The following is a 27,947-nucleotide window of genomic DNA, read 5'->3' on the forward strand; positions in this document are numbered from 1 at the left end:
GCAGAGCACGGGCTCTAGACGCGCGGCCTTCAGTGGTTGTAGCTTGCGGGCTCTAGAGTGCAGGCTCAGTAGTTGTGGCTCTCGGGCTTCGTTGCTCCGTGGCATGTGGGATCTGCCTGGACCAGGGCACGAACCCATGTCCCCTGCATTGGCAGGCGGATTCTCAAGCACTGCGCCACCAGGGAAGTCCCTATTCTGCTCTGTTTTACATTCATTTTCTCACCTAAAAGCCTCATATCTCTTTGAGGGTTACAGATGGGGACACTAAGGCTTAGAGAGATGACATAATTTGCACGATGTCTCAGAATCTGTAAGAACCCACCCAGTCTGTCTAACTGCAGAGGTTTTATATATCCATGATGGAGGAGAACAGTGACAAAGAAATGGCAAAACAGTTGATACAAAACTTTTTTGTTCTTTTTGTATTTTTATTTGAATACTAAATATGGGTGTCCCTAGTGTTCTAGAAATTCATAATAATTAAAATAATATGAAGAAAACAGAGGAGAAAAATGAAAAGTTGTCAATTCCACATCCTTATGAAGAAGTTAAGTCAACAAAAAGGTGATGACATGATTAAAATGTGAAAATAAATTGCCTAAGGTAGTCAATAATTGCCTATGATACTATATTAGCTTCTTAACACCAGGCTTATATGCTTACTAGGTACCTGCAATCCCTGCAGTGGAAGCAATCCTAACTGGTCTATACCTTACCTCTACAGAACGTCCTCCTGTTAATATTAAGTAAACTTTTTATTTTGAAAAAAATTTCAGAGCGACAGAAAAGTTACAAAAATAGTATAATAAAAAAACAGTATAATGATCTCTCATAAACCCTTTCACCTAGATTCACATGTTGTTAACATTTTGCCACATGGCTCCGATTCTTTTTATTTTGCGCTACACGGGCCTCTCACTGTTGTGGCCTCTCCCATTGCGGAGCACAGGCTCCGGACGCGCAGGCTCAGCGGCCATGGCTCACGGGCCCAACCGCTCCGCGGCATGTGGGATCTTCCCGGACCGGGGCACGAACCCGTGTCCCCTGCATCGGCAGGCGAACTCTCAACCACTGCGCCACCAGGGAAGCCCCCCCTATGCTTTTTTTTAGTGTGGTAAAATATACATAACATGAAATTTACCGCTTTAACCATTTTTAAATGTGCAGTTTAGTGGCATTAAGTGCATTGACATGCAACCATCTCCACCATCCATCTCCAGACCTTTTTATCCTCCCAAACTAAAACTCTGTACCCATTCAACATTTATTTCCCCATTCCCCTCTCCCTCCAGCCCTTGGCAACCACCATTCTACTTTCTGTCTCCATGAATTTGTCTACTCTGGGTACCTCACACAAATGGACTCATACAATATTTGTCCTTTTGTGTCTGGCTTATTTCACTTAGCATAATATCCCCAAGGTATATCCATGTTGTAATTTTAATAGCATGTGTTAGAATTTCCTACCTTTTAAAGCCTGAATAATATTCCCTTTAGGTATAGATCACATTTTGTTTATCATCCTTGTTCACTTTAACCCACTTTTCAAACATTTCCAGAGTCCCAACTTTGCCACACCAAAATATAGATAAGGCCCTGGAGGCACATTAGCAGAACCCCACCAAGGCAGCACACTGCCACCCCTTCAAGGTTGCTTAATTTTCCAGCCAACCAGTTAGCTGGAGGCCCTCTTATCAACCCGAGTCTCTCAAACACACAACACCAAGCACAATTGTGACTCTACCTTTCCAAATGTTTAATCCAAAGAGCTCAACTCCACCAGAAGCTGCTTACCTGGAAAGAGAGAGGTAGAAACAGAAGGTTGTGGTATGAGGGGGGAACAAAATGGAATCCTTGTCTATCTGAATACTGATGGGGCCTGCCATTTTACCTTCTCTGGCTCATTCCCTCCCCTTATAGAAGTATTCAAATCTCCACATCCTAGTAGCATCTCCCCTCCACTCCACTTCTTTATCAAGCTCCAGGCCTTTCTTTTGTCCTTGCCCTCCAAATTCTGCTTTCTCCATACCAGTAACTCCATAATCCTTTGCAATCTAGCTTTAACCTCCATAAATCTAGTGCCTAGAACAAAGCAGTTACTCTAAAAATGTTTGTTAATAACTGATTCTGAAAATTTCTTGTCAAGTTATCTTATTAGCTTTGACCTCTATCATGTTTGATAGTGTTGCTGATTCCCTCCTCTTTAAAATTCTCATCCTGTAAACAAGCTAAGTGCCCATGAACAGATGAATGGATGAAAATAAGATGTGATATATATATATATATATGAATACTACTTAACCATTAAAAAAAAGATGAAATCTTGCCGTTTGTGACAACATGGATGGATCTTTAGGGTATTATGCTAAGTGAAGTCAGATGGAGAGAGACATATACCACAGGAACAAACAAACAAACAAAAAATAAATGAACAAGCCAAACAAAAACAAACACATAGATAAAGAGAACAGAGTAGGGGTTACCAAAGGGGAAGGGGTTGGGTAAAGACAAAGTGGCTAAGGGGGTCAACTGTATGGTGACAGATGGAAACTAAACTTTTGGTGGTGAGCACTCGGTAGGGCACACAGAAGTAGAAATATAATGTTGTACACATGAAACTTATGTTGTAAACCAATGTTACCTCAATAAAAAATAAATAAATTTAAAAAACAATAAATTTAAAAAATAAAATAAAATTCTCATCTCATGACTCCAGAGTTCCTGGCTCTTGTCCTCCCTCTCAGTTTTTCTTTCCAATCCCTAATTTCCTGGAGGCCAGTACTACAGAATAAGAATCAAGAGTGTTACCAACATGCTACAACATGGATGAACCTTGAAAACGTGCTAAGTGAAATAAGCCAGATACAAAAGGACACATATTGTATGATTCCATTTATATTCCATTTATATACCTGGAATAGGCAAATCTACAGAGACAGAAAGTAGAACAGTGGTTTCCAAAGGCTGGAGGAAGGGAGGAATACGGACTTATTGTTTAATAAGCACAGAGTTTCAGTTTGGAAAGATGTAAAAGTTCTGGAGCGAGATGGTGGTGATGGCTGCACAACAGTGTGAATGTACTTAATGCCACTGAACTGTACACTTTAAAATGTTTAAAATGGTAAAGTTTATGTTATGTGTATTTTACTATAATAAAAAAGTTTTTCAATGAGACAAAACTAAATTTTAATAAAGATGCATACCTAAATCATAAAAAAATAATAAAGAAATTATCTGATTCAATAAAAGTCAGGCCTAGGGACTTCCCTGGTGGTCCAGTGGGTAAGACTCGGCACACCCAATGCAGGGGGCCCAGGTTCGATCCCTGGTCGGGGAACTAGATCCCACATGCATGCCACAAGAGTTCGCGTGCCACAACTAAGATCCGGCACAGCCAAAATAAATAAATGATAAATAAATAAATATATTTAAGTCAGGCCTAGTGGTTAATTTTAGAGGGTATAAAGAGGTTGTAATTCTTTAGGAGCCAAGTGGGGTGCTTGGAAATTCTATTTTCTTACTAGAGGCACTACACACGTGTACTACAGTTAAGTTTCCTACATATGAACCTTCAAGCTGCAAGCTTTCAAAGATGCGAATGTGCATCTGGTTCCAGCAAGGAACCAGAAACTGTGCCAACAACGTCATGCACGAGTGAAATTGCAGCTTGCCCTCTGTCTCCTATTGCTGACAATTCTTCAGCTCTACCATCTTCCACCTCCTCTCCCTCCACTAGGCAGTAACTCTTCTTGCCTGTTGACTCGATGCCAGTCCGTGTTTGGCAGTTGGTGTACTGTACTTTTCAAGGTACTATACTGTAAGATTAAAAATGTTTTCTTTATTTTTTGTTTGTTTGTTTTTTATGTATTATTTCTGTGAAAAGTATTATAAACCTATTACAGGACTTCCCTGGTGGCACAGTGGTTAGGAATCCGCCTGCCAATTCAGGGGACACGGGTTTGAGCCCTGGACCGGGAAGATCCCACATGCTGCGGAGCAACTAAGCCCGTGCGCCACAACTATTGAAGTCTGTGAGCCTGGAGCCTGTGCTCCACATCAGGAGAGGCCACCACAATGAGAAGCCTGCGCACCGCAGCAAAAAGGGGGGCCCTGCTCCCCGCAACTAGAGAAAGCACGCGCGCAGCAACGAAGACCCAAGTCAGCCAAAAATAAATAAATAAATATTTTTAAAAAAAAAACCCTATTACAGTACAGTACTATATAGCCAATTGTGTTAGTTGGGTACCTAGGATAACTTTGTTGGACTTACAAACAAATTGGACTTAACAAACACGCTCTCGGAATGGAACTCGTTCATCAGTAGGGGATTTACTGTATTTATAATTCATACATCTGTACATTTATGTTTCATTCACTTTTTAATGTGTTACAATAAAGATGATTTAAAATAAATAAATATCATTGATACTAAAACTAGTACTGTGCTGGAAAAGGGGGTATTTACATTGCCTCAAACTATCTCCCTAAAATGTACTGAATTATTACAAACAGAAAGTAGTAAATTTGCAGTGAAAAAATCTGGTAACTTAATAAAGTGATCCCAGTTAACATCACTAGTAATGGGACAAAACATCATCACGTGTCACTTGATATGATACACTGAGAAGGAAACAACATCACTTTAATTGTATTCCTGCCCAAAATTCATAATCTGAATCTGATCATGAGGAAACATCAGATAAGCCCAAATTGGTGGAAGCTCTGCAAATAAGTAGCCCATATTCTTCAAAAAGAGATATACAAATAACTATAATACAAAATACAATAAAAGTGCTGTAGGAGTGCAAAGAAGAAATCAAAAGAAAGAATTTTAATCATGTGGTTATAATGAATATTATTGAGCATTTACTGTGTTCTAAGCTCTGTCTAGTCTCACTCATTTCTGATCTCATCCGGTCTCATTGCTGTAACTACCATTTATATACCAATGACTCCCAACTTTATATCTCTAGCCCTGACCTCTCTCCCAAATCCTGAACTTATATACCTAACAGCCTATTCAATATCTCCCTTTGGATGTCCAATTGACATCTTAAACTCGACATGTTTAAAACTGAACTCATTCTATCAAATCTGCTCCACTTGCAGCCTTCCCCATCTCAGTTGATGGCAACTTCATCCCTCCTGCTGTTTATAACAAAAAGCTTGGAGACATTCTTTTTTAATAGAAAGGAAAAAATAACCCATGTACTTATCATCCAACTTCAACAATTATCAACAAATGCCCAATCTTTTATAAAAATTATTTTATTGAAGTATAGTTGATTTACAATGTGGTGTTACTTTCTATTGTACAGCGAAGTGATTCAGCTATACATATACATACATTCTTTTTCATTATGATTTAATCACAGAACATTAACTATAGTTCCCTCTGCTATACAGTAGGACCTTGTTGTTTATCCGTTCTACATACAATAGTTTGCACCTACTAATCCTAAACTCCCAATCTATCCTTCCCCCTTCCCCTCTTCCCTTTGGCAACCACAAGTCTGTTCTCTATGTCTGTGAGTGTGTTTCTGTTTCTTAGGTACGTTAATTTGTGTCATAGTTTAGATTCCACATATAAGTGATATAATATGGTATTTGTCTTTCTATATCTGACTTACTTCACTTAATATAATAACCTCTAGGTCCATCTATGTGCTGCAAATGGCATTATTTCATTCTTTTTTATGGCTGAGTAGTATTCCATTGTGTGTGTGTGTGTGTCTGTGTGTGTGTGTGTGTGTGTGTGTGTACCACAATTTCTTTATCCATTCATCTGCCGATGGACAGTTAGGTTGCTTCCATGTCTTGGCTATTGTAAATACTGCAGCAGTGAACATTGGGGTGCATGCATCTTTTCAAATTACAGTTTTGTCTGGATATATGCCCAAAAGTGGGATTGCAGGACCATATGGCAACTCTATGTTTAGTTTTTTGAGGAACCTCCATACTGTTTTTCATAGTGGCTATACCACTTTACGTTCCCACCAACAGTGTAGGAGGGTTCCCTTTTCTCCACACCCTCTCCAGCAATAAATGCCCAATCTTGTTTCAACTATATTCCCACCCACTTCCCCCCAACTGATTATTTCTAAGAAAATCCCAGACATCATATCATTTCATCCGTAAATACTTGTATGTGTTTTAAATATAGAGAATCTTTTAAACATAATATCATTAACACACCCAAGGAAAATTAACAGTAATTTTTAATATTATCAAATATATAGTGTTCAAGTTTCTGCAATTGTCTCATAATTTTTTTTTTTTTACAATTCCAAACAAAGTTTACACATTGCATTTGGATGATACTTACCTTAGGCCTCTTTTAATCTGTAAGTCTTCCTCTTTTTTATTTCCTGCAATTTATTTATTTGTTGATGAAATCACATCATTTGTTCTGTAAAATTTCCAACTTCGTGGATTTTTCTGATTGCATCCCTGTTGTGCAATCAGAAAAAGTATTTAAAGTATTTTCCGGACTTCCCTGGTGGCACAGTGGCTAAGAATCTGCCTGCCAGTGCAGGGGACATGGGTTCGATCCCTGGTCTACGAGGATCCCGCATGCCGCGGAGCAACTGAGCCTGCGCGCCACAGCTGCTGAAGCCCACGTGCCCTAGAGCCCATGTTCCGCAACAAGAGAAGCCACCGCAAGGAGAAGCCCCACACACCGCAACGAAGAGTAGCCCCTGCTCGCCACAACTGGAGAAAGCCCACACGCAGCAAGGAAGACCCAATGCAGCCCAAAATAAATAAATAAAAATAAATAAATAAATAAATAAATAAAGTATTTTCTTTTTTATTTTTTATAAATGAACAGATAGGTATACTTGTTCAGATTTATGTTCCTTTTTTTGGCAAGAATAACTGGTATAAACTTCCTATTGCATCTCATCAGGAGGCATGTAACATCTGGTTTAATGTATTTTTGTTCTGTTACAATTGATTAATAGGTTCAAATATTACCATCTTTTTACCTGACAGCTTAGCAGTCACTGGTAATCGTTATCTAGCTGCATTATTTCATGAGGGGCTGTAAAAAAGTGATATTCTAATTTTAGAACACTATCTTTATTCATTAGCTGGAATTCTTCTATAAATAAGAACTTTCCCTTCATCAAATATTTGATTACCTAAGGAATGGCAGGATAAATGTTTGATTCTTTCCTTTGATTTACTAGTTTTCAAAATAATGAGTTGAGGTTCTCATGTAATAGAGAATAGTTCTCTAAATAATGAAATTCTCCAGCATACTGGATGACTTATGAGATTTTTTTGTTTTTAGTATCACTATGAACTATGGGTTTTAACACATTTGGTGTGCTTCAACCCACTGCAATTATTCTTCATTTTGAAATGCATATTGTCCCTTGGGACTTCCCTGGTGGCGCAGTGGCTAAGAATCCACCTGCCAATGCAGGGGACATGCGTTTGATCCCTGATCCAGGAAGATTCCCACATGCCGTGGAGCAACTAAGCCTGCGAGCCACAACTACTGAAGCTGGTGTGCTCTAGGGCCTGTGGGCCGCAACTACTGAGCCTGCGTGCTTCAACTACTGGAGCCCATGCACCTAGAGCCTGTGCTCCATGCTCCGTGCTCCACAACAAGAGAAGCCACCGCAATGAGAAGCCCACGCACTGCAATGAAGAGTATCCCCTGCTTGCCGCAGCTAGAGAAAGCCCACACGCAGCAAAGAAGACCAAACGCAGCTAAAAATAAATAAATAAATAAAATAAAAAATAAAGAGGACCCAAGTACATTTTAAAAAAAGAAAAAAGCATATTGTCCCATCGTTGAGCTGTGGAAGTCCTTTCAGATTAGCCCCAGATTTCTCTTGACATGATTCCAGTAGTCTTGGATAGCTTCCTTGCTTTCTGATATAACAAGATGTTCCAGGTTCATCTTGTTTATTTCCTGCCTCAGATCTAGAATCAGATGTTTCTGATACAACAAGATGTTCCAGGTTCATCTTGTTTATTTCCTGCCTCAGATCTAGAATCAGATGTTTCTCTAAGAAGTCTTAGTTCATTTAGTAGTAAATGGCATTTAAAGACCACAATTTGGATGGTTGGATGCTTGTTGCTACTGAGTTGGTCACTGTTTGCCTTTTTCTAACTAAATGTAGGATTTCAGGGATTTTATCTAACTTTCTTGATTTTATATTTGTATCTCTTTCTAGTATAATCAACATCTTGGTTCCTGATAACATTAGCACGATTTATTTATTTTCTTTATTCTATTACATATATAAAACCATTTCTGAAAAAACCCAATATTACTAACAAGATGGCAAATGAAAACAGTTTAACATTTTTTGCAGTTCATTTCTTTCCTTTGGGTATATCCCATAAAAATGTAAGATTAAGAAGTATGCTACAGGGCTTCCCTGGTGGCGCAGTGGTTGAGAGTCCGCCTGCCGATGCAGGGGATACAGGTTCGTGCCCCGGTCCGGGAAGATCCCACATGCCACGAAGCAGCTGGGCCCGTGAGCCATGGCCGCTGAGCCTGCGCATCCGGAGCCTGTGCTCCTCAACGGGAGAGGTCACAACAGTGAGAGGCCCGTGTACCGCCAAAAAAAAAAAAAAAAGGTGGAGGAGGGTATGGAGACGGATGGTGGTTACGGTTCCACAACATTATGAACATATTTAATATCACTAAACTGTACACTTTAAAATGGTTGAAATGGTAAATTTTATGTGTATTTTATTTTATTATTTATTTATTTATTTGGTTGTGCCGAGTCTTAGTTGTGGCAGGCGGGCTTCTTAGTTGCGGCAGGTGGGCTCCTTAGTTGCGGCATGCAGGCTCCTTAGTTGTGGCATGCGAACTCTTAGTTGTGGCATGCATGTGGGATCTAGTACCCTGGCCAGGGATCAAAACCAGGCCCCCTGCACTGGGAGTCTTAACCACTGTGCCGCCAGGGAAGTCCCATATGTGTATTTTATCACAATAAAATTTTTTGAAAATAATATACAGTTAAACTATTATATTTTAAAGTCATTTGAAAGAATTCTACCAATAAACAGGTTAATTTATTTCACTTTGATTTTTATTTTTAGTGACTGCTTTCTTCATTTTGATTTTTTAATTGAGGTAAAATTTAAATACAGTGAAATGCACAGCCCATTTGTATAATTTGATGAGTTTTGATAAATATAAACACCTATTAAACTTATATACCAGGACTTCCCTGGTGGCGCAGTGGTTGCGAGTCCGCCTGCTGATGCAGGGGACACGGGTTCTGTGCCCCGGTCCGGGAAGATCCCACATGCCGCGTCCGGAGCCTGTGCTCCGCGGCGGGAGGGGCCCCAGCAGTGAGAGGCCCGCGTACTGCAAAAAAAAAAAAAAAAAAAAAAAAAAAAAAAAAAAAACTTATATACCAGTCAAGATATAAAACATTTTCCTCACTCCAGAGAGTTTTTCATGGCAACTATACTCTTATTTCTATCACTATATATTAGTTTTGCTGCTCAACAATTTTATATAAATGGAATCATGCAGTATGTAGTCTTTTGTTTCCATCTTCTTTGCACAATACAACATTTTTGAGATTCATCCATGTTGGTGCATGTATCAGCTCAGTAGTATTCTTTTGTATACATGTTCCACAATTTATCAATTCACCTATTGATAGATATTTGGGTTGTTTTGGACCATTATAAATAAAGCTCCTATGAATATTCATAAATAAGTCTTTTTGTGAACATACGTTTTCATTTCTCTTGGGCTGATATGCAGGGGTAGAACTGCTGGGTCATAGGATAAGTATTTGTTTAACTTTATAAGAAACTGACAAACGGTTTTCCAAAATGGTTGTATAATTTTATACTCCCACTAACAACATATGAGAGTTTCAGGTGCTGCACATCCTCACTAACATTTGGTATTGTTAATGTGAAGTGGTAGTTCATCGTGTTTTTCAGTAAACTTTATACATCATTTATGTACAATAAAATGTGCCTGTTTTAAGTATAGAGTTTGATGAACTCCACAATGTATATATGTGTGTAACCACTACCATAATCAAGTACAGCACATTTTCATCACCCCAAATTCCCTTGTACCCCTTTGCAATCAATTCCCATCCCCTCCCCAGCCCCAGTAACCACTTATTTGCTTTCTATCACTGTAGATACGTTTTGCCCATTCTATATAGAATTTCACATAAACTTATTCATGCAGTATGCACTTGTGGTGATCATGAATACGCATCACTGAAATCTTCTTTCAGAGAGTATATTTGGTTGGTGACCACACCTGCTGCCCCTCTGGACCTACTCCCACGTTTGCACCAAAGCCACACTTCCATAGGCTAATCCCAGCCAATGCCAGAGAACAACAGGGCTACAAAGGCAGGCCCAATCCTGTGATAAAAAGGATTCTTCCAACAGGTCCTTTGACTTGAAGATTCTTCATCTGCCTGGCCAAACCTTTTTGGGACCTACGCTGTACGATAAGACTCTTCCTTTCCAATCCTCATTCCTTTCCTCTCTCTTTTCCACACATGTCAGACCTGTATCTTGGTCTGAAGCTCTCTCTGCCTTCCCTTGATCTCCCTCTGTGGTGGTTTAAAATATATCCACAAATTCAGTGACACTCCGTTCAAAAGGTAGAGCCAATTTCCTTCCTCTTGAGAGTGGACTAGACTCAGTGACTTGCTTCTAATAAATAAAACAAGGCAGAAGTGATGATGCCTAACTTCCAACGCTATGTCATAAAGAGGCATTATAGCTCCCTCCTTATTTTCTTGGTTCACTTGCTCTGGGAGAAGCCAGCTGTCATGAGGATACTCAAGCAGACCTATGGAGAGTCCTACAAAGTGAGGAGTTGAGGTTTCCTGCCAACAGCCATGTGAATGAGCCATCTTGGAAGCAGATCATATAGCCTCAGCCTCAAGCCTTCAGATTACCATAACCCCAACTGACATCATGACTGTAACCTCACAGGAAATCCTAAGTCAAAACCACCCACCTGGGCTTCCCTGGTGGCACAGTGGTTGAGGGTCCGCCTGCCGATGCAGGGGACACGGGTTCGTGCCCCGGTCCAGGAAGATCCCACATGCCGCGGAGCGGCTGGGCCCGTGAGCCATGGCCGCTGAGCCTGCGCGTCGGGAGCCTGTGCTCCGCGGCGGGAGAGGCCACAACATGAGAGGCCCGCGTACAGCAAAAAAAAAAAACACCCACCTAATTTGCTCCTGGGTTTCAGATCCTTAGAAACTATGTGACGTAATAAATGTTTGTTATTTTAGGCTGCTAAATGTTGGAGTAATTTGCTTCAAAGCAATAGATAACCAATATACTCCCCCAATAAATCTCTTGCACATCTAATCACGTCTTGGTATCTATTTCTCAGGAGACCAAAAAATATTCTTTTGTGTTTTGTTTCTTTTATTTCAGCATAATGTTTTTTATTTTTCATATATGCTGTGTATATTTGTAGTTCCTTTTTACAGCTGAGTAGTATTCTATTGCATGAAGGTAACACAATTTGTTTATCCATTTTCCTACTGATGGATGGGTTGTTTCCAGGTTTTGGCAATTATGAATAAAGTTGCTATGAACAACTATCGCAAATCTCTTTGTGGATATACGTGTGTTGATTTTTCTTGGGTAAATGCCTAGGAATGCAATTTCTAGGTCATAGTGTAGATGTTTAGTTTTATAAGAAACTTCCAAATACTTTAATAAAGTCATTATAACATTTTACACTACTATTAGCAGTATATAAGAGTCTTAGTTGTTCCACATCCTTGCTCACATTCGGTGTTATTGGTCTTTTAACTTTTGCCATTTTATGGATAAGTGATGTTACACTGTGGTTTTATTTTTTATTATTATTATTATTATTTTTTTTTGGTTGTGCCACGCGGCTTGTGGGATCTCAGTTCCCTGATCAGGGACTGAACCCTGGCCATGGAAATGAAAGCCCGAAATCCTAACTACTAGGCCACCAGGGGACTCCCCACTGGGATTTTAATTTGCATTTCCTTAGGACTAATGATGTTAAACACTTTTTCATGTACTTATTGGTCATTTGTATATCATCTCTAGTGAAAACCCATTCAAATTGCTTGGCCACTTTATAATTGGGTTGTCTTTTTTTATTGATTTGTAGATTTTTAAAAATATATTCTGGGACAGGTTATTTATCAGATTGGTCATTTTGATTTAATTTTGTTTTATACTTATGTAAACCATTTACATGATTCCAATGTCAAATTTACAAAATAAGATAAATTCTAAAAGTCTACCTTCCATCCCTGGCTGCCTTACAATCTGTTTCTTCTTTCCTCCTATAGACAACTTTTGAAAAGTTTTTCATTTAACTTTGGAGTCACTATTTACTCTCTTTCTCTCTCACTCCCCATTTGGGAGGCAGGAAGTCAGATTGGCTCTACCTTTAAAATACTGTGTGTCTAGCATCCCACCATCTCCACTGACATTGCTCTGATCTGAGCTACATCATTGCTCACCAAGATTACTGCAAGTCCCCTGGCTGTATTCTCACTGTATTATTATTATTTTTAACCAGGGCGCCTCAGACCCCCAGGTGTCAAAGTCCGGCAGGCACTTCATCCTCAGGGGTGATCGGAGTCCAGTGCTGGACATCATGAGAGTGGTTTCCCACTTTAATCCTTACAACCTCTACAGTCTATTCTCAATACAGCAGCCAAAGTGATCCTGTAAAAATCTACATCAAACCATACCATTCCTCTGTTCAAATGCCTGCATATGTTCCCTAATTCACTCAGAGTAAAAACCAAAGTCCTAACAATGCCTACAAGGCCCTACGTAATCTGGCCTCTATTATCTCCAGTCTCATCTCCTATTCCTCTTTGTTTCACTCCTCTGCTCCAGCCACAGTGGGCTCCAGCTATGCCTTGAATATACCAGGCATACCCCTACCTTAGGGACCTTGTACTGGCTATCCTCTCTGCCTACAAGACTCACTACTGGATACCCAAATGGCCAACCCCCTTACTTCCTTCAAGTCTGCTTAAGTCTCATCTTAATAAGGCTCACCCTGACCAGCCCCTTTAAAATTGCAATCTTTCCTGCCCCTTCACCATTCTTCCCCATCACCACAGCCTGCTCCAGCATTCTCAATCACCCTTACCATATTTTTTCTTTTTTGCCACAGCACTAATCACTTTCTGACATACTATATACCTATTTATTATTTATTATCTGTCTCCCCGACTAGAACATAAGCGCCACAAGAGCAGGGATCTTTGTGTTTTATTTGCTGGCACACAGTAAGTGCTCAATAAATATTACTGGATGAATTAAAAAGTGAATTAAAAAGTGAATTCTAGGCATTGTTCTAAGCATATTTAAAAGATTATCCCACTTAATTATCAAAATAATCCTTAAGGTGGGGTGCTATTACTAATAATTTGACAGATGAGAAAACTGAAGCACAGAGAGGATGAGAACTTGCCTAAGTTCACACAGTTGGCAAGTGAGGAAGTCAGTTTCAGAGAGGCAGTTATTTGAGTTAGGCCATACTCCTTAAATTTTTTGTGAGATGAGATGGAAACTTATTCCACAAATAAAGTAAATCATAAAGGTAAATCCCTAGATGAGAATTAAGGGTAACAACGCACTCAAGGAAAGAGATGCAGCCTGAACAGAAAGTTCAAGAATGGCGACTTCCCTGGTGGCGCAGTGGTTAAGAATCCGCCTGCCAATGCAGGGGACACAGGTTTGAGCCCTGGTCCAGGAAGATCCCCCATGCCATGGAGCAACTAAGCTCGTGTGCCACAACTACTGAGCCCACGTGCCACAACTACTGAAGCTCATGTGCCTAGAGCCCGTGCTCAGCAACAAGAGAAGCCACCACAATGAGAAGCCCGTGCACTGCAACGAAGAGTAGCCCCTACTCGACGCAACTAGAGAAAGCTGTGCACAGCAACGAAGACCCAACACAGTGAAAAATAAAAATAAAAAAATAAATTTATAAAAAAAGAATGGCTGAGGCAAAGGCAAATGGCTCAGATTGACTGAATGAAGGGGTTAATGCAAAGTACTTACAGGAGGTATCATTAGAAATGGAAGTTAGGAGGTATGATGAAGGATCTTCAAGAAAGAACTGATGAGGACTTCCCTGGTGGTCCAGTGGGTAAGACTCTGCGCTCCTGGTGCAGGGGGCCTGGGTTCAACCCCTGGTCAGGGAATTAGATCCCGCATGCATGCCACAACTGAGATCCCACGTGCCACAACTGGAACCCGGTGCAGTCTAAATAAATAAATAAATAAATATTAGATAGAAAGAAAGAACTGATGAGAAGACAAAGTATCTGTGAGTTTGTAATATTGTAAAGGGAACAAAATTTCTGCAACCCAAGTATATCTTGAAGGAAAGTAACTCTACTATATATCTCGAAAAAAAACGATGCAAAATTTAATTCATACACAGGCATGGCCTCCAAACTAAGTTTTACATATAGATTCTCTGTACCACCATCCTCTTAACCATCACATGAAAATCCTTAGCGATCCCTACAGGAAGAGGCAGCTTTATTCAGACTAAAGGAAAAGGTGTTATCAGAGGCCACAGCCAAACACTAACTTTTATTTCAGATGCTAATGGAATGGAAAAGAGAAAATAGTATCCATAAATGTTTCTTTCTCACATTTAGGAATCACTTTCTTAAAAAGAAGAGTGTGGAGAGTGAGGGAGGAAAAAGGGGAAGTTTCTTCGTTGTCCTTTGCAATGCTCTGCACAAGGAGGGTAAACCCAGTGACTTTGCTCTTCCCATTACTTAGGGAACAAATAATAATTAGGAAAATTATGCAACAAATGTTTATTGTGGGCTTCCTCTGTGTACTAGATAGAGTAATAAATGCAGACTTCTTCCCCATCTCAACCTTTTTAGAGATTACTCGGTACCCCATTAGAGGTTATTTCACTCAGTGCCTTTGCAGATAAACCAGCTATTCATGTTAAGAAGTGACCCTATGGCTGCTGGTATGTATTATGATCATAGCATTTTCCCCAAAAGCCAAGGATAAGCTTCTGACACATCAATCATGTAATCCAACACACCTCTCTCTGTGTAAAGAATGCTTTATAGGCAGAACTGAGTACAGGATGGGAATGTGAGCTGCATACACCTCCTTTTGGATATTTTGGTTGATAAGACCATGCAATCCAGCAGAGCAGGCTGGAATTCTGCCAAACGAGCTCATATCCCCAGAAAAACTAATGACATTCATTGGGCTAGCAGAGAGGAGTCAGTATTTTTTCTTTATGAATTATCACAGCTAGCTTAAGTCCTATGGAGACCCTAAGCATTGAAAGGATTATGGTACCTTCCTCTCCCACACATACATAATTCAGGATGAGTGTAATTAATTCCAATAAATTTCTGATTTTCTCATGAGGACAACTTCAATAATTGAAATACCAAAAATGAAATTATTTCTACAAAAAATTTAGAGATGCCCCTCCTACTTTGTTAAGCATGTATATGATTTACCTGTTGGGTATTTATCACCATATATTATGAACTGACAAAAGTCTGGGGGCTGAGAATCCCTTAATGGCTTAAACTTAGCCAAGGCTACCGTTACCTTTCAAACAATTTACCATCTGTAATATCTTCTGCCTTATGCCCACTCCAGTGCATACCCAAGGAAAGAGCCTGTAATACCATCTTCCTTTTACACCCCCTCTAACTTCCTTTTTCAGTGATGGATTCCTTAGAGAACCCTTCCACGATTCAAGGGTCCTTCATCACAAATAGTTTGGAAAGCATTGGTTGTAACTGCTATATCTACCAGTGCTGTATGACAAGAGTGTGGAAGAGAATACAGAATAGGAGAGTTCCCAAAAGATCATACCTGGTCAGTTCAAGGGGTAAACAGGAAAATGAAATACTACAGTGGGCTCTATAACCAGCACACACTACTGCATGTGCCTCACAATCATGTATATCATAGGTTCTCAAATGGACGGGTCTTTGAATGCTCCTGCCACAGCAAACTATTCCTAAACACAAAATACGACTTCATATACTTCTCAATTCATGTATAAATGTATTTCTTTAAAGATTTTATTCAGCTTTCAATGCATTGTACATATGTCGATCAGTGGTTTCTGTCTTCAGTTGTAAAATTCTGGAGCATAGATGCTAACACTCCACAGTTTTCTTTTAGTACTATCATAACCTGTATTTGCAGCTCTAATTGTTATTTTTTTTATTTTATTTATTTTTATTTATTTATTTTTGGCTGCATTGGGTCTTCATTGCTTCACATGGGCTTTCTCTAGTTGCGGCGAATGGGGGCTACTCCTTGTTGCGATGTGCAGGCTTCTCATTGTGGTGGCTATTCTTGTTGCGAAGCACAGGCTCTAGGCGCACGGGCTTCAGTAACTGTGGAACGTGGACTCAGTAGTTGTGGCTCGCGGGCTCTAGAGCGCAGGCTCAGCAGTTGTGGTGCATGGGCTTAGTTGCTCCGCGGCATGTGGGATCTTCCCGGACCAGGGCTCGAACCCATGTCCCCTGCATTGGCAGGCGGATTCTTAGCCACTGCGCCACCAGGGAAGTCCCCTGCAGCTCTAATTATTAAAAAAGCCAATTCTAGCAGGGTCTGAGATCACAGGCCTGAATTTCTGCCCCTACCATCTAATCAGTGTGTGGTCTTCCCCTATACCATTCATATCTATTGTCTAACCTCTTTGTCAGACTTGATGAAAGCAGAGCCTATGGTTAACTGCTGCTGACCATTATACTGAGGCCCTGTGCTAGTTAAAGGCTTCATCTCTACAGTTGCTATGGTAACTATCCCCTTCCTCTCCCTACAACCTATTCTGGCTCTACCTCCACGTGGCACTCTTTTCTGATTGCAGAAGAGGAGGCCTGCACATCTCTCTGTGCTCTTTGCCAGATTCAGATCTGCAAATTGTGGGGTGGAGGTGTAGCAGAGCATTGTCTCATGCGTCATATAGGGTGAGGCATCCCCACCGTCTTATGTTCTGCCAGTACTATTTCTCCCTCTCTGCTACAAAAAGGATTTTCAGGGCCCTGTCCATTTTTAAAAACGGAGATGTAATTGACATATTATGTTCATTTCAGGTAGGGCCATATCCAAATTGCAGAATGGATTGGATATTTTGCTAAATACATGTTCCATGATAGGAACCAGGACTGCTGTGAGGTACTCAAAATGCAGACACTGTCCAATCCTCCTCAGGGCCTCCAGAGGAGGCCTCCAGTGGTTCACATGCAGCCTTGCTGAATCAAGTGCTGTGCTCCTTTCTTCCCTGTACATCCGGAAAGTATAAGGCAAATGGGACTCCAAAAAGTGCTGCTGGAGCCCTAGGGTGAAAGACAAGCTCTGATACATACACATACAGAATGATTCAGTATCCTGTGTAAAAGAAGACACTGGAGTGCAGAGTAGGTGGTGGAGACACACTGAGGAAAGGGGGAGGGTAGACTTACAGCACCACACCATTTTTACAAGGATGTTCCAGTCAGTCATAAAACAGTGCCAGCCTCCTCAGTCCTCTTTCACATCCCCTGGTTTTTCTTCTGTTTTGTTTTGTTTTTAATTTTGGAAGGGTCAACCTCTTCACTGGTTCAAACACTGCCCCTTCTATTTTGAGAATTCCCTGGGGGAAGTAATACCATTGTCTCCCAAGGTTACCCAACTCACTGTGTCACATTACTTGCAGTTGGGTAGGTCTTTCCTGGGTTTTACTCAAACCCCCCTTGCTGCAGTCTGAGCTCATTGCACTCAGCAGAGATGGCGATGAGCCAACCACTATCTTCGGAATAACAACTCACCAGGGACTCAGGGCCGGAAGGTCATTCTGTCCCTCCAATACTGCACAGCCTTCCAGAGCACACCCAGGGCCTGAGGCAATGACGACAGAAACACCAAGGATGCAATGTAGGACCCTGGCAGGCAGTGACAGAAGGAAAAAAAAAAGCTCCAGACAATGATAATACAGACACACCGACAAAGAACGATGCACCCAAACAAACTCAGAGTCAGAGAGGGACAAGATGGCTCCCCTCGGTTCGGGCGAGGCTGCGGAATTGCCAGACAGCACTTATCCGGGAAATATCCTAACTAGAAGCTTCTTCTGGCGCCGAGGCAATAGACTCGCCCCTCCACCCGGCCCTCAGAGCCCCCATCCCTACTCAAGTCGGAGTGGGAGCTCCCTCTGGAAAACGACTGGGGGCGAAGGGGGACAGCCACGCCCCCGCCCCCCAGGCACAGCGAAACCGCAGAGCCAGAGCACGCGGCCCCAGCCCGGCCCCTGCGGCGCCAACGGTCCACCCCCTGACAGGCAGCAGCCAATGAGCGGCTCCTGCCGCCGGCCTTTAAGAACCGCGCGCACTCTCCCTGCAGCGGATGCTGCCGGCCTAGCACTCCAACGGAGTTTCCATGGAGACCGAGGCTGGGCCCTGGCGGCCTTTCGACGTTGCCATGGAGACAAGTCCCGGGCTAGGGCTCCGAAGCCCCGGCTCTCTGCTGGCTCAGAACCCCGCGGAGCCGCTCTGCGAGGCCGGAGCCGCGGTGGCGGCGGCACGCTGGGACCTGCAGAAACACTCTTTGCTCATCGTGATCGGCGATATCGGTACAGAGAATCAGCTGAGGGCCGTTCGGGCCCACCTTGAGCAAGGTGAGCTTGCTGTCCTGGCTGCGCTCGGAACATCCTCCATCCCGTGCTTCTCTGCCATGTGCATCCTCCATCCCTAGCGTGCACTTCCTGAGATCTGCGCACCCTGTTAATCTGAATCATCAGCCCCTGTCACCTGCATCTTCTGTGTCACGCGTTCATATCCTCCCAAGCTGCCAACATCTCACATCTCCATCCTTCCCGCACACCCCATGGCGTTCGCAGTCTCCCTGAGGCAGGCGGGAGCGTGGGGGAGGGGGGAGCTGGGCAGTGCCTGGGTGGGGGGCCCTCTGGTTACACCCCTCCCTCCCGCAGTGTCTTGGGCCAGAGGTCCTGAAAGTCGTCACCATCCCTTGGAGAGTCCACGTCCCTACCTTAGTTTCTTCTTTAGGGCGTCTGAACAGGAACAGGGTGCGTTTTGAACGCCGCAGACAAATCTCAAATATCCCAGTGCCAGCGGCCAACCTGAGAGAGTGACCTTCGTGGCCACAAGCTCCTCAGTCCTCCACTGCCTGTGGCGCAGTGCTGCGGAGCCACCTGCGGGTGGAAGCATGCCGCGGGGGAGTGGAGGCAAGGAGGGGGCCACAGAAGGAGAGTGTAGAATCCTACTTACCTGTATGGGGAAGGCAGTCCCTAGTATCTGGGAATGGGCCCTTGGGTGTCACTTCTATCACAATTGGGCAACTGCGCAAGAAAATTCCTACATACAAACTCGTTAATGACCAAATTTAGCCTAAACTCTGCACTTCTCCCTCTGGCTCAGCAAAGCCCAAGAAAGGCACAGGATGGGAGCTAGACATAGGCACTAGCCACATTTCTTAAAGACATCAGTGAGGCTGATCATGGCAGCCGTCCTTATCCCCTCCCTCTCCTTACCCCTTCTGTGAGCTTGGAAATGCTCCCACAAGTCCAATCCCTCTGACCTTATCTAGGTCCCTCTTTGTTTCTTTTTCTCTCACAGGGATTCTCTCCTGGAACATTGATTTATCATCCATTGACTTGAACCAACAATTGAGACTCTTCATTACCCGGCATCTAGCTCACTTCTCCTCAGAGGTCAAAGGTTAGGACCAGTGTCATTTGTCTCAGTCCTTTGGGTGAGGGCTGGTCACAGAAGAGCAGAAGTCCACTCTCCCTGGCAGAACTGGCCTTGTGGGAAGTTTGGGTCAGGGAGGGAGGGACTCCTGAGAGGAAAGTTGTAAAGCTCCTTAACTATCCCCACATACCCAGTACACTTCGCAGACAGATGGTATGATGGTGGAGGAAGCCTGGAGAATGTAATTTCTACTTGAGAAGAGGGTGGGTTATGGACAGCCACTGACTTGCAGTAAGGGAACGTGGTACCTCTTGAGTGATCAGTCATCTCCCAAGTAAAAATTCCTTTTTTTTGTTTGTTCCCCTTTCTGTATGCCCTGGCCTCCTTGCTTCCCTTTGCAGAGACCCTTGAACCTCCCACTCACCTTCCCAGATCCTTGCTTAGCAGTCTCCCTCAGGCTGCACAGCCTATCCTCCAGGTTTCAGGGTTTCTGCCTCCTCCTTTCGCTCAGTCAACAGATGTCCAGAGCAGAGCAGAAACCTTGTACCAAAGGCTGATGAGCCCATGAAATCCAGAGTGGAAGCAGGGTTTCCTGGATTTACTGCTGCAAGAACTAGTCATACTTTGAGGTTTGGCACTGAGATCAAAGTTCACAGGATGCAGCTTCCCATTCTGCTATGTGGGAGAAATGGTCAGGAATTTGAGAAAATAATATTTTAGGAGTTATTATTCCACGACAATATCTGTGGGGACACTGCAGAAAGCCCTACACCCCATTATAAAAGTGCTGGGCATCTGCTCATGTTATTGGTAAATGTTGACAAACCAATTCATACACCAGTGTCTTTACGGAATATAAATCCACCCAACTCAACAGTCACTGCCATCAAATGACTGAATTCGTATCTTATACAGATAATTCTCAATTATCCAGCATAATAGATAGTCACTTCCCTTCTTTTCCTGCTCCTCCTGCTAACTGCCACATGGTTGGTCATTTCCCTGATCACCTACTCCTCTGCTGCTCCTGGAGAGAGAAGACATGGTTAATATGACTAATGCTCCATTATCTTAGGAATATGTGCAGCATTTTAAAAATGTGAGTCTGGCATCTTCTTGATGTGACTGGCTTCCTATGAAGGTAACCAGTCACTGTTTTGAGACTGCCTTCTGTTTAGTATTATTCATTTCATGGCTTCCTCCATTAGCTCTAATAATTTTAAAATCAACAGTTTCACCACTTGATTAATCCTAGGAGCTTTGGTGCAAGGCTGGATAAAGGGACGGCAGCATGAAATTAATGACTGAAGTTTGGGGAGTGTCTGCTGATGTTATTAATTCACACTGAATTCTCCAACCTTGTCCTTTTGGACACGGATGTAAGAGTAGGATGCCTTCTGGAATGATGTAAGAATGAATAGAACTTAAACCAAAACACCTAGCCATTCTTCAGATTAAGATTTGGGGATGCTTGAGAAAACACTTACAGGGAGATGCGTAGTTACTCTCAGGGACCTCTCAGAAACAAGCACTGATATACAAGCCTACTAGATCTTCTCAAGCAAAGAGTTTTACCATGGTGTCCTCAAGAGGCTTAGGGCCATTATACCCAAGATCAGGGCTTACTTTTGAGTTTTTTTAGGTTTGGACATTTTCATGGTGGCCTGTGTATGTCCCTGGAGAATAGTGGAGAATTTCCTGGAAAACCCCACAAGGCCCAAGACAGCCACAGCCCCACCCCTGCTGGCTCCTCTTTCAGCTGTCCCCGCAAACAACAGCCCAGAGCAGCTGCAGACACTTCCCCTCCCTTTAGCCTCCATTAGTGGGGAGGCAGAGGGAACCAGGCTGCTGGGATGGGCTCAGTGGAATATGCTAGTACCTTATGATTTAATCCTTTCTGCCCACCCCATAGGCTGGGCCACCATCCCTCTCACCTCTCCTCAAGCCCTGGGCCAAAATGTTGAAAAGGAGGACAAAAATTTATCTTGCTATGATGGGGAGAGTGTAATCATTCCTGCCACTACCCCCTACACACACACACACACACACACACACACACACACACACACACACCCCTACACACACACACACACACACACACACACACACCCCTACACACACACACACACACACCCCTACACACACACACACACACACCCCTACACACACACACACACACACACACACACACAGAAAAGGAGGGGACCCTTTGATGGAGCGTCAGTGGCCCAGCTCCTTCTAGTGGTCAAATGTGGTAAAGGCTTTGCACCACTTTTGTCTCCAGTGGTGACTTGGAGCCTTCCTTTCTAACTCCTGCAAAAAAATCTGGAGCTTCTGAGCATTTTAAAACAAACCCAGAAACGATTAGAACAGTGGGAAACTGAGCTTAAATAACACTCTAATACTACTTCTACTATTGGGCACATATAAGAAAGGGAGAGGGCTTCATAATTTATAATTCATGATGGATATTCTAGGACTAAAAAAACACAGGCTGAAGGACCAGTTTGGAAGCCTTCTGTCTGACTCTGCATCACCACTGATGCACTCACTCAGGAAGTGTTAGTTCCTTTACTTCTGCAAACATGAAGACTATTCTGAATTAATACAACAGCTCATTGGCCCCTAGAACTGGGTTTTGCATTGCTGTCAGAAATAGGAAAGGAGGGACATGAAGAGTATTTTAAGTCCCTTCCTGCAGGCACCTCCCAGGCACCTGGGTTTACCTGGGAGCTAAGTTACTCTAGAGTTGAGATTCTGGTTTAGGATTTCCCTGATCACCTAGGTGACCTCTCATAAATCTTCCACAAAAGGGAGACAAACTTCCAGTGGTATTTGTGCATTGCAGGTTTAGGATTCTAGGAATGAAGGACTTTTTCATCTTTTATGTCATTCACTCCTCATAGCATTGTTGGAGGATGGTACTAATATTACACTCACTTTATAATTCAGGAAGCAAGCTTTCAGAGGGCTTAAGTGGCTTGTTGAAAAGCATGGTTAGTAAAATGGTAGAGAGGGGTCTCAAATCCAGGACTTGCGATCTCACTTTGTGTCTGAGCTCAGGCCTCCCTCTCATCTTTGGCGTCTCACCATTTCATTGCAGCAGAGCCAAGCAACACAGCGGGTGGAGGTGTGGTTGTGGTGAGTGGCTGTTCAGAGGGTGAAGGCTGAAGGAAAACTCCACTGTGAGTTGGAACCTTGCCCAGGGTGTGGCCCTTGGGGGTAACAGCTGAGAATAAGGGTGGGCTCTGCGTTGGGCTGAGAAATGTTATTTTGTTCTCAAGCTACATGTCTACTCAAGTTTCCCTCTTTGCACACTCCAGAAAGCTCCAGAAAGCAGGGAGGAGATGGAAGGTTTGAGGTGGGAGGAAATAACTATGAAGTTGCAGAAAGGAGGTGTTTCCCCTTTGTGATGTTCAGAACTCAGCCTGGTTTGTGTTGTATATCTCTGTAGCTGGCCTCCTCTATCCAAGTGGGGCTGTTGCCATGTTGCTGCTTTGCATCCCCGGATCTCAGCAAGGATTCCTCCCCCTCTGGAGTCCCCCTCCCCCCTTTGCACTGGTGACTCAGCTCCTCCTCTCCTCTGGTGGCAGTTTAGGGGGGATGGGGATGCTGAGAGCAGAGACTATTTTGGCTTCTCTGACCTTCAAAAGCTGCTCTTGGCAGCCAGGGGCAAGGGTGGGGCTGGTGCTGGGCTAAGAGTGGGTGGATGTCATTGTGAGGAAGGCAGTAGGAATCGGCCAGGACTGGGGAGGGATGATGGAAGGGAAGAGGGCAGGGGGACATGAGCATTGCCCCGTTGGAACTGAGTGCTGGAGCTCTCCAGGTCCTCTCTTTAAGTCCTAGAGCACGTGTCACCAAATCTGAGACAGGGGTAGAGACTAAGGGAAACAGGGCCAATGTTAGAAGGATTAAGATCCTATAAAATGGAGACATCAAAGAGACATAGCAAAGTGCAGAGACAAGGAGAACAGGGACCCAACACCCTACAAAGTCATTACAAGATCTTTTTAGTCCAAAGAGTACTTTCTGTGACTTTTAATAATTGGCCTAGAGTAAGAAAATCTTGTACGCCTGGGGCCCTGGTGATTTTCCTTCATCCCTTTAACTATTTCACTGAAAGGCAGAAAGTGCCCTGAATCTTCAGAAAATGCCTCTTCATACCCAATGACCAAGAATCCCAAGTATCAGTGCCTGTGTGGTTGCTGTGCTGTGCTGCATCGGCACAGAATTGTATGCGGTCTTAGGGCCCCTGTGCCCCACCCCCGATGGGCTAGAGATGGACTAAGGACCATGTGTCCACTCCAGGATTTCAAACTACCCTCCAACCTAAAATGAGACTTATTTCTGCACTCCCACCCCATTTCTACAGCTGTGGCTCAGAAGCCAGCAGAGCTCAGCGCAACTCCCTCCCTTCAGTCGTCCCCAGCCTTCTCAAGTAGTCCCCCCTCACTCCTACCCCATGCTCTCAGGCCCCCAGCCTCTTTGTCTCCTGCTCCTCCAGGGATTGAAGGTCACTCCCTGAGTCTGAGGGGAGAGGCAGCAGATGGTTCCGGAGAGAAGGGGGGAGGGCCCAAGCAGCCCATACCTCCTACGTCCCCCCAGTGTGCAGCACAGGACTTTGGTCTTTTGGCTGATGCTAAAAGAATATTTCTTAACTAAGCGGGGTTGGGGGAGAAGGGCCCTGTGGGCCATTGGAGACCACCCTGGCTCTGAGCTGCTAGACAACTCCTCAGGTCCCAGCCAAGCAGAAGCACCAGATCTCTGACATTGTGAAGGCAAAGAAACAGTTAAGTCTCCAGTGCCTCGTCATGGACCAGCCCCTCTTCCCCGCCCTGGCGCCGCCCTCACCATCAAGCGCCCCCCCCCCCCACTCCCACCCCTAGTGCCGCAGACTCGTCCCCGAAGCTGCCGGCTGAGGCCGGAGCCACAGCCTCGATGAGGGTCTCTCTCCCACACCCCAGGGTAAGAACCGAACCGAACTAAAGGGCTTGGCATGGGGCACGGGGGATGCTGTGATAGGGAGGTGGGATGCGGGTAATGGGAATGGAGTTGATACCTCATCTGGTGTGTCTGGAACTAGCCCAGCGGGGTGGGCAGGGTGGGGGAAGAGAGAGAGGAGATGAACTGGCTGTGGGGCCAGCCTGGACCCAGAACCAGGTGGAAGCCAATGGGGCCGGGACCGTGACAGGCCACCTCGCGGGCTGAGCTGGGCTGAGCTGAGCTGGGAGCCAGCCGCCTAGGGGCAGCCGCAGAGGGTGGTGTCACTGGCTCTGCCCCGAGGCCTGGGGCTCTGGTGGCGTTTGGGGGCTCTGTCTTTGGTGGGGGCAGAAGAATCTGAGGGAAAGGTGGATGTTATGGGAAGGCACCTGATGGGAGGGTCTCTGGGTGTCAGCTGCTACATTGCTCAGCTGCTCTTATGCTGGGGGGTGAACGAGACTGCGAGTTTTTGCCAAGTATGGGAAGGTGGGGACACTATGGAAAAGAAGGAAGGAAAGGGTCATTAAGACGTGGCATGCGCCTCCTCACAGACCAACCTATTTGCAGCGTGCTCCCCACACCCATTCCCTGCGACGAGCTTGAAACTTGGGCCGCGAGCCCCCCTTTCTGGCTCCCTCCGGGGATGGAGAGGCCGCTCCGGAGATTGAGAGCACTCCCTCCGCAGCAGCTGCCCCGCATTCCCCGTCCTGTCAACCCCACAGGTTCCCAGTCACGGCCTCCCACCCCACCTCATCTCTGCTTCCCTTCCCAAGATGGGGGCTCTGAAAAGAGAAGCCAGTTCCTTCTCCCTCTCTGCGTCCCCCCCCCTCCCCGCCCCCCGTGTAGAGGCAGCCAAGAAAATGACTTGTCATGCTGGTGTGGGGGGGGTGGGGGTGGGGGCGGAGCTGGAGCCTGAGCTCAGCGCGCACACTCACACTCGCTCACACACTGCGGCAGACTGCAGCTGCCCGGGCGCCCCCCCTCCCCGGCCGCCTCCCTGCGGAGACACCTGCCCTCCCGCCCGCTCAGCCTCAGCACCCGCAGCCCACCCCCCAGCCCCATCTCTGGCAAAGGGACGGGCCCCTGCCTCACCAGGTGTCCTCTCCGAAGAAGGAGGGAAGACAAGTCGATTGCCTTCAGTGGGATCGCGGGTGGTGGGGGAGTGTAGAAGAGAGAAACAGGGCTTTCCCCCAGGCCTGAAAAGGAGGAGCACAAGGTGTAAACCATGTAGTTGCCAGTCACGACCTGAGAGCACATGGGTGAGGGGCAGGGTCTTGCGCCAAGGCAAGTACTGGGATCAGAGAGGTCTATGGTTGTAAGCCAGTCTAGGGGACTGCAGGGAATGGTAGACTGGGGAAGGCGGGTAGTAGATAGAAAGCAAATCCATCCGTGCCCCAGATCTTTCTCTTTCTGGCCCTCCTAGTTCAAATGTGTGACCTTGTGTATTCGTGGTGCGTGTGGCGGGTGGGTGTGGGGGGAGAGGAACTGCCCTTCTAAGCTAAACTGCTTAGAGCTAGCCTAGGGCCAGCCGCTCCCCGAACCATGGTGTATCCCTCATCCCTCACCTGCCCAAGCCCTGCCCGTGCGTGTCTCTGAGGTGCTTCTCATCCTCTGAACCGACCTCAAAGTGTCCCTCAACTCCCAAGTTAATAGAAAAGAACGCTTGAACTCCTCATGGGCCCCACCTACCCTGTGCGGGGCTTGGTCTTCTGACACCATCCCTAGTTCATTTCCCCCCGCAGCTGCAACTGCAGCCCAGTGCTGCCAGATCTGCCTGATCCTGGCACCATCGCTCTTCCGCTTAACAAAGGCCCTGGCCCCAGGGTCCTCTTGTCTGAGCCCCAGAAAGAGGAGAGAGCGCTGGGTCACAGAAGAGGGTCTGGGGGACAGGTTATGTGTCCTCCCACCAATATCCTCCAGACAGCCCACTCCCCAGACCATCTGTTCAACTCCGTGTTTGTAAGGTAAATCCACTGTGTGCTGCAGTTGGTAAGGGCAGGAATGGGATGGCAGCATCCTTCTTCAGGATCTCCTGTCTAACCTGGCACTTTTTTTCTTTGCTGCATTGCTTGGTGTTTCATGTGAGCCTGGATAAGGGAAGTAGAGAGGGGATTTGATGGTGTACTATGTTCCTCCATAGCCTGGGGAATACTCTGAACCTCTCCTGCCTTATCTGTTTCTTGTTTGTGAATCCCAAACTCCCCTCTCCATGACAGAAGGCCCACAGGAGAGGTGCAAGGATGAGAGGAGAAACTGTTTGAAAGGGATGGGTTGTGGGGAGTGAACCAGGTCTTTCTGGAGCCTGGGGACATGAAGGTGAGGTGGGACGGGGAGCTGTGAAACCTTTGGTGGTGGAAACAGTATGATTGTGTGCATGTTTGTGAGTGCACGCTCAGCCTCTGAGGAACCAGAGCACAGAACAAGAGGTCCTATTTCTCCTCTGCATTGTAACCAACCCCCAAGGGTTTAGATAGCATAGACTTCTCTGAGTCTTTTCGAATGGGACTTCTGGCCTTGGATGGGGGTTTGAAAGGAGGATGAGGAGTCTGTACTCACTGCACAGAAGCACCCATCTCCTTATTTCCAGGCACTCTGGCAAGAAAGCCCAGGGCAGAGGCAAGCTAGTGAGGACAGAGCTGAGTGAGGACCATCCTCCGAGAGGCCCTCCCTTCAGCTGAGCCCCCCGCCCCCCGCCCCCCCCCCCCCCCCACCGGTCCCCAGGCAGCACCAGGAGCTTAGTGCTCGAGAGGGACAGACAGGGACAAAAGGTTCTTGTCTCCAGGGCAGTCTGAGGCGGGAGTTCCAGGCAGAGGGGGTGGCAGATGAAGGGAGGGAGAAGACAGCCATTGTGGGAGAGGGGAGGAGGAAACCCTGAAAGGGAAGGGCTGCAGGAGCCAGTCCCTAGACCTTACTCAGCAGTAGCCAGAGTGGCAGGATCTCAGGATAAGCAGGCTTCTCTTTCCCCTAAGCCCCGTTTTCTGACAGTGCATTCTTTCCTCTCCTGCCTTACACAATGCCTCTCCATTTTAGTCTATACCCACTTCCTTCAGTACAAATTCCTGCATCTCTCCCTCAGGCCAGAGGACCCTCTGCCACCAGAGTGAGATCCTAGAGACCATCGTCCTGGTAAACCCCAGTGCCGACAGCATCAGCTCCGAGGTAAGGCCAGGGCCTGTGCTTTGCCACGAGGGCCTGCCGAAAGTGCCGTAACCCACCCTTGCCAGTGCTACTGCTGTAAGGCCAGGAATTCCCGGACTTGGCTTTGAGCCATCCTCTCTCTGCCAT

The 27,947-nt window shown here is 45.2% G+C and overlaps 1 protein-coding gene, 1 long non-coding RNA gene and 1 other non-coding gene across 3 annotated transcripts in view; 1 reads left to right on the plus strand and 2 right to left on the minus strand.

The window, feature by feature from the left end:
- Window positions 1–479: 479 nt before the first annotated feature.
- Window positions 480–25,912, minus strand: LOC117311088 (uncharacterized). The gene is made up of 5 exons (XR_004525153.2): window positions 25,755–25,912; window positions 17,805–20,709; window positions 14,044–14,248; window positions 6,326–6,450; window positions 480–1,794 (listed from the first exon to the last, which is right to left on the minus strand). It is a non-coding gene; the product is annotated as an uncharacterized lncRNA (long non-coding RNA).
- Window positions 12,541–12,629, minus strand: LOC117311486 (small nucleolar RNA SNORD88). Its single transcript, XR_004525682.1, has one exon. It is a non-coding gene; the product is annotated as a small nucleolar RNA SNORD88 (small nucleolar RNA).
- The window catches only part of MAP1A (microtubule associated protein 1A), a 30,835-nt gene continuing 21,270 nt past the window's right edge, over window positions 18,383–27,947 (plus strand). The window contains exons 1-3 of the mRNA XM_033851589.2: window positions 18,383–18,649; window positions 19,608–19,709; window positions 27,739–27,821. Of these exons, the coding sequence (XP_033707480.2) occupies window positions 18,412–18,649; window positions 19,608–19,709; window positions 27,739–27,821 (423 nt within the window). The 5' untranslated portion in view covers window positions 18,383–18,411. The remainder of the gene's footprint in view (window positions 18,650–19,607; window positions 19,710–27,738; window positions 27,822–27,947) is intronic.

This window comes from Tursiops truncatus, chromosome 2 (genome assembly GCF_011762595.2).
Source record: "Tursiops truncatus isolate mTurTru1 chromosome 2, mTurTru1.mat.Y, whole genome shotgun sequence".
NCBI classification, from domain to species: Eukaryota; Metazoa; Chordata; class Mammalia; order Artiodactyla; family Delphinidae; genus Tursiops; species Tursiops truncatus.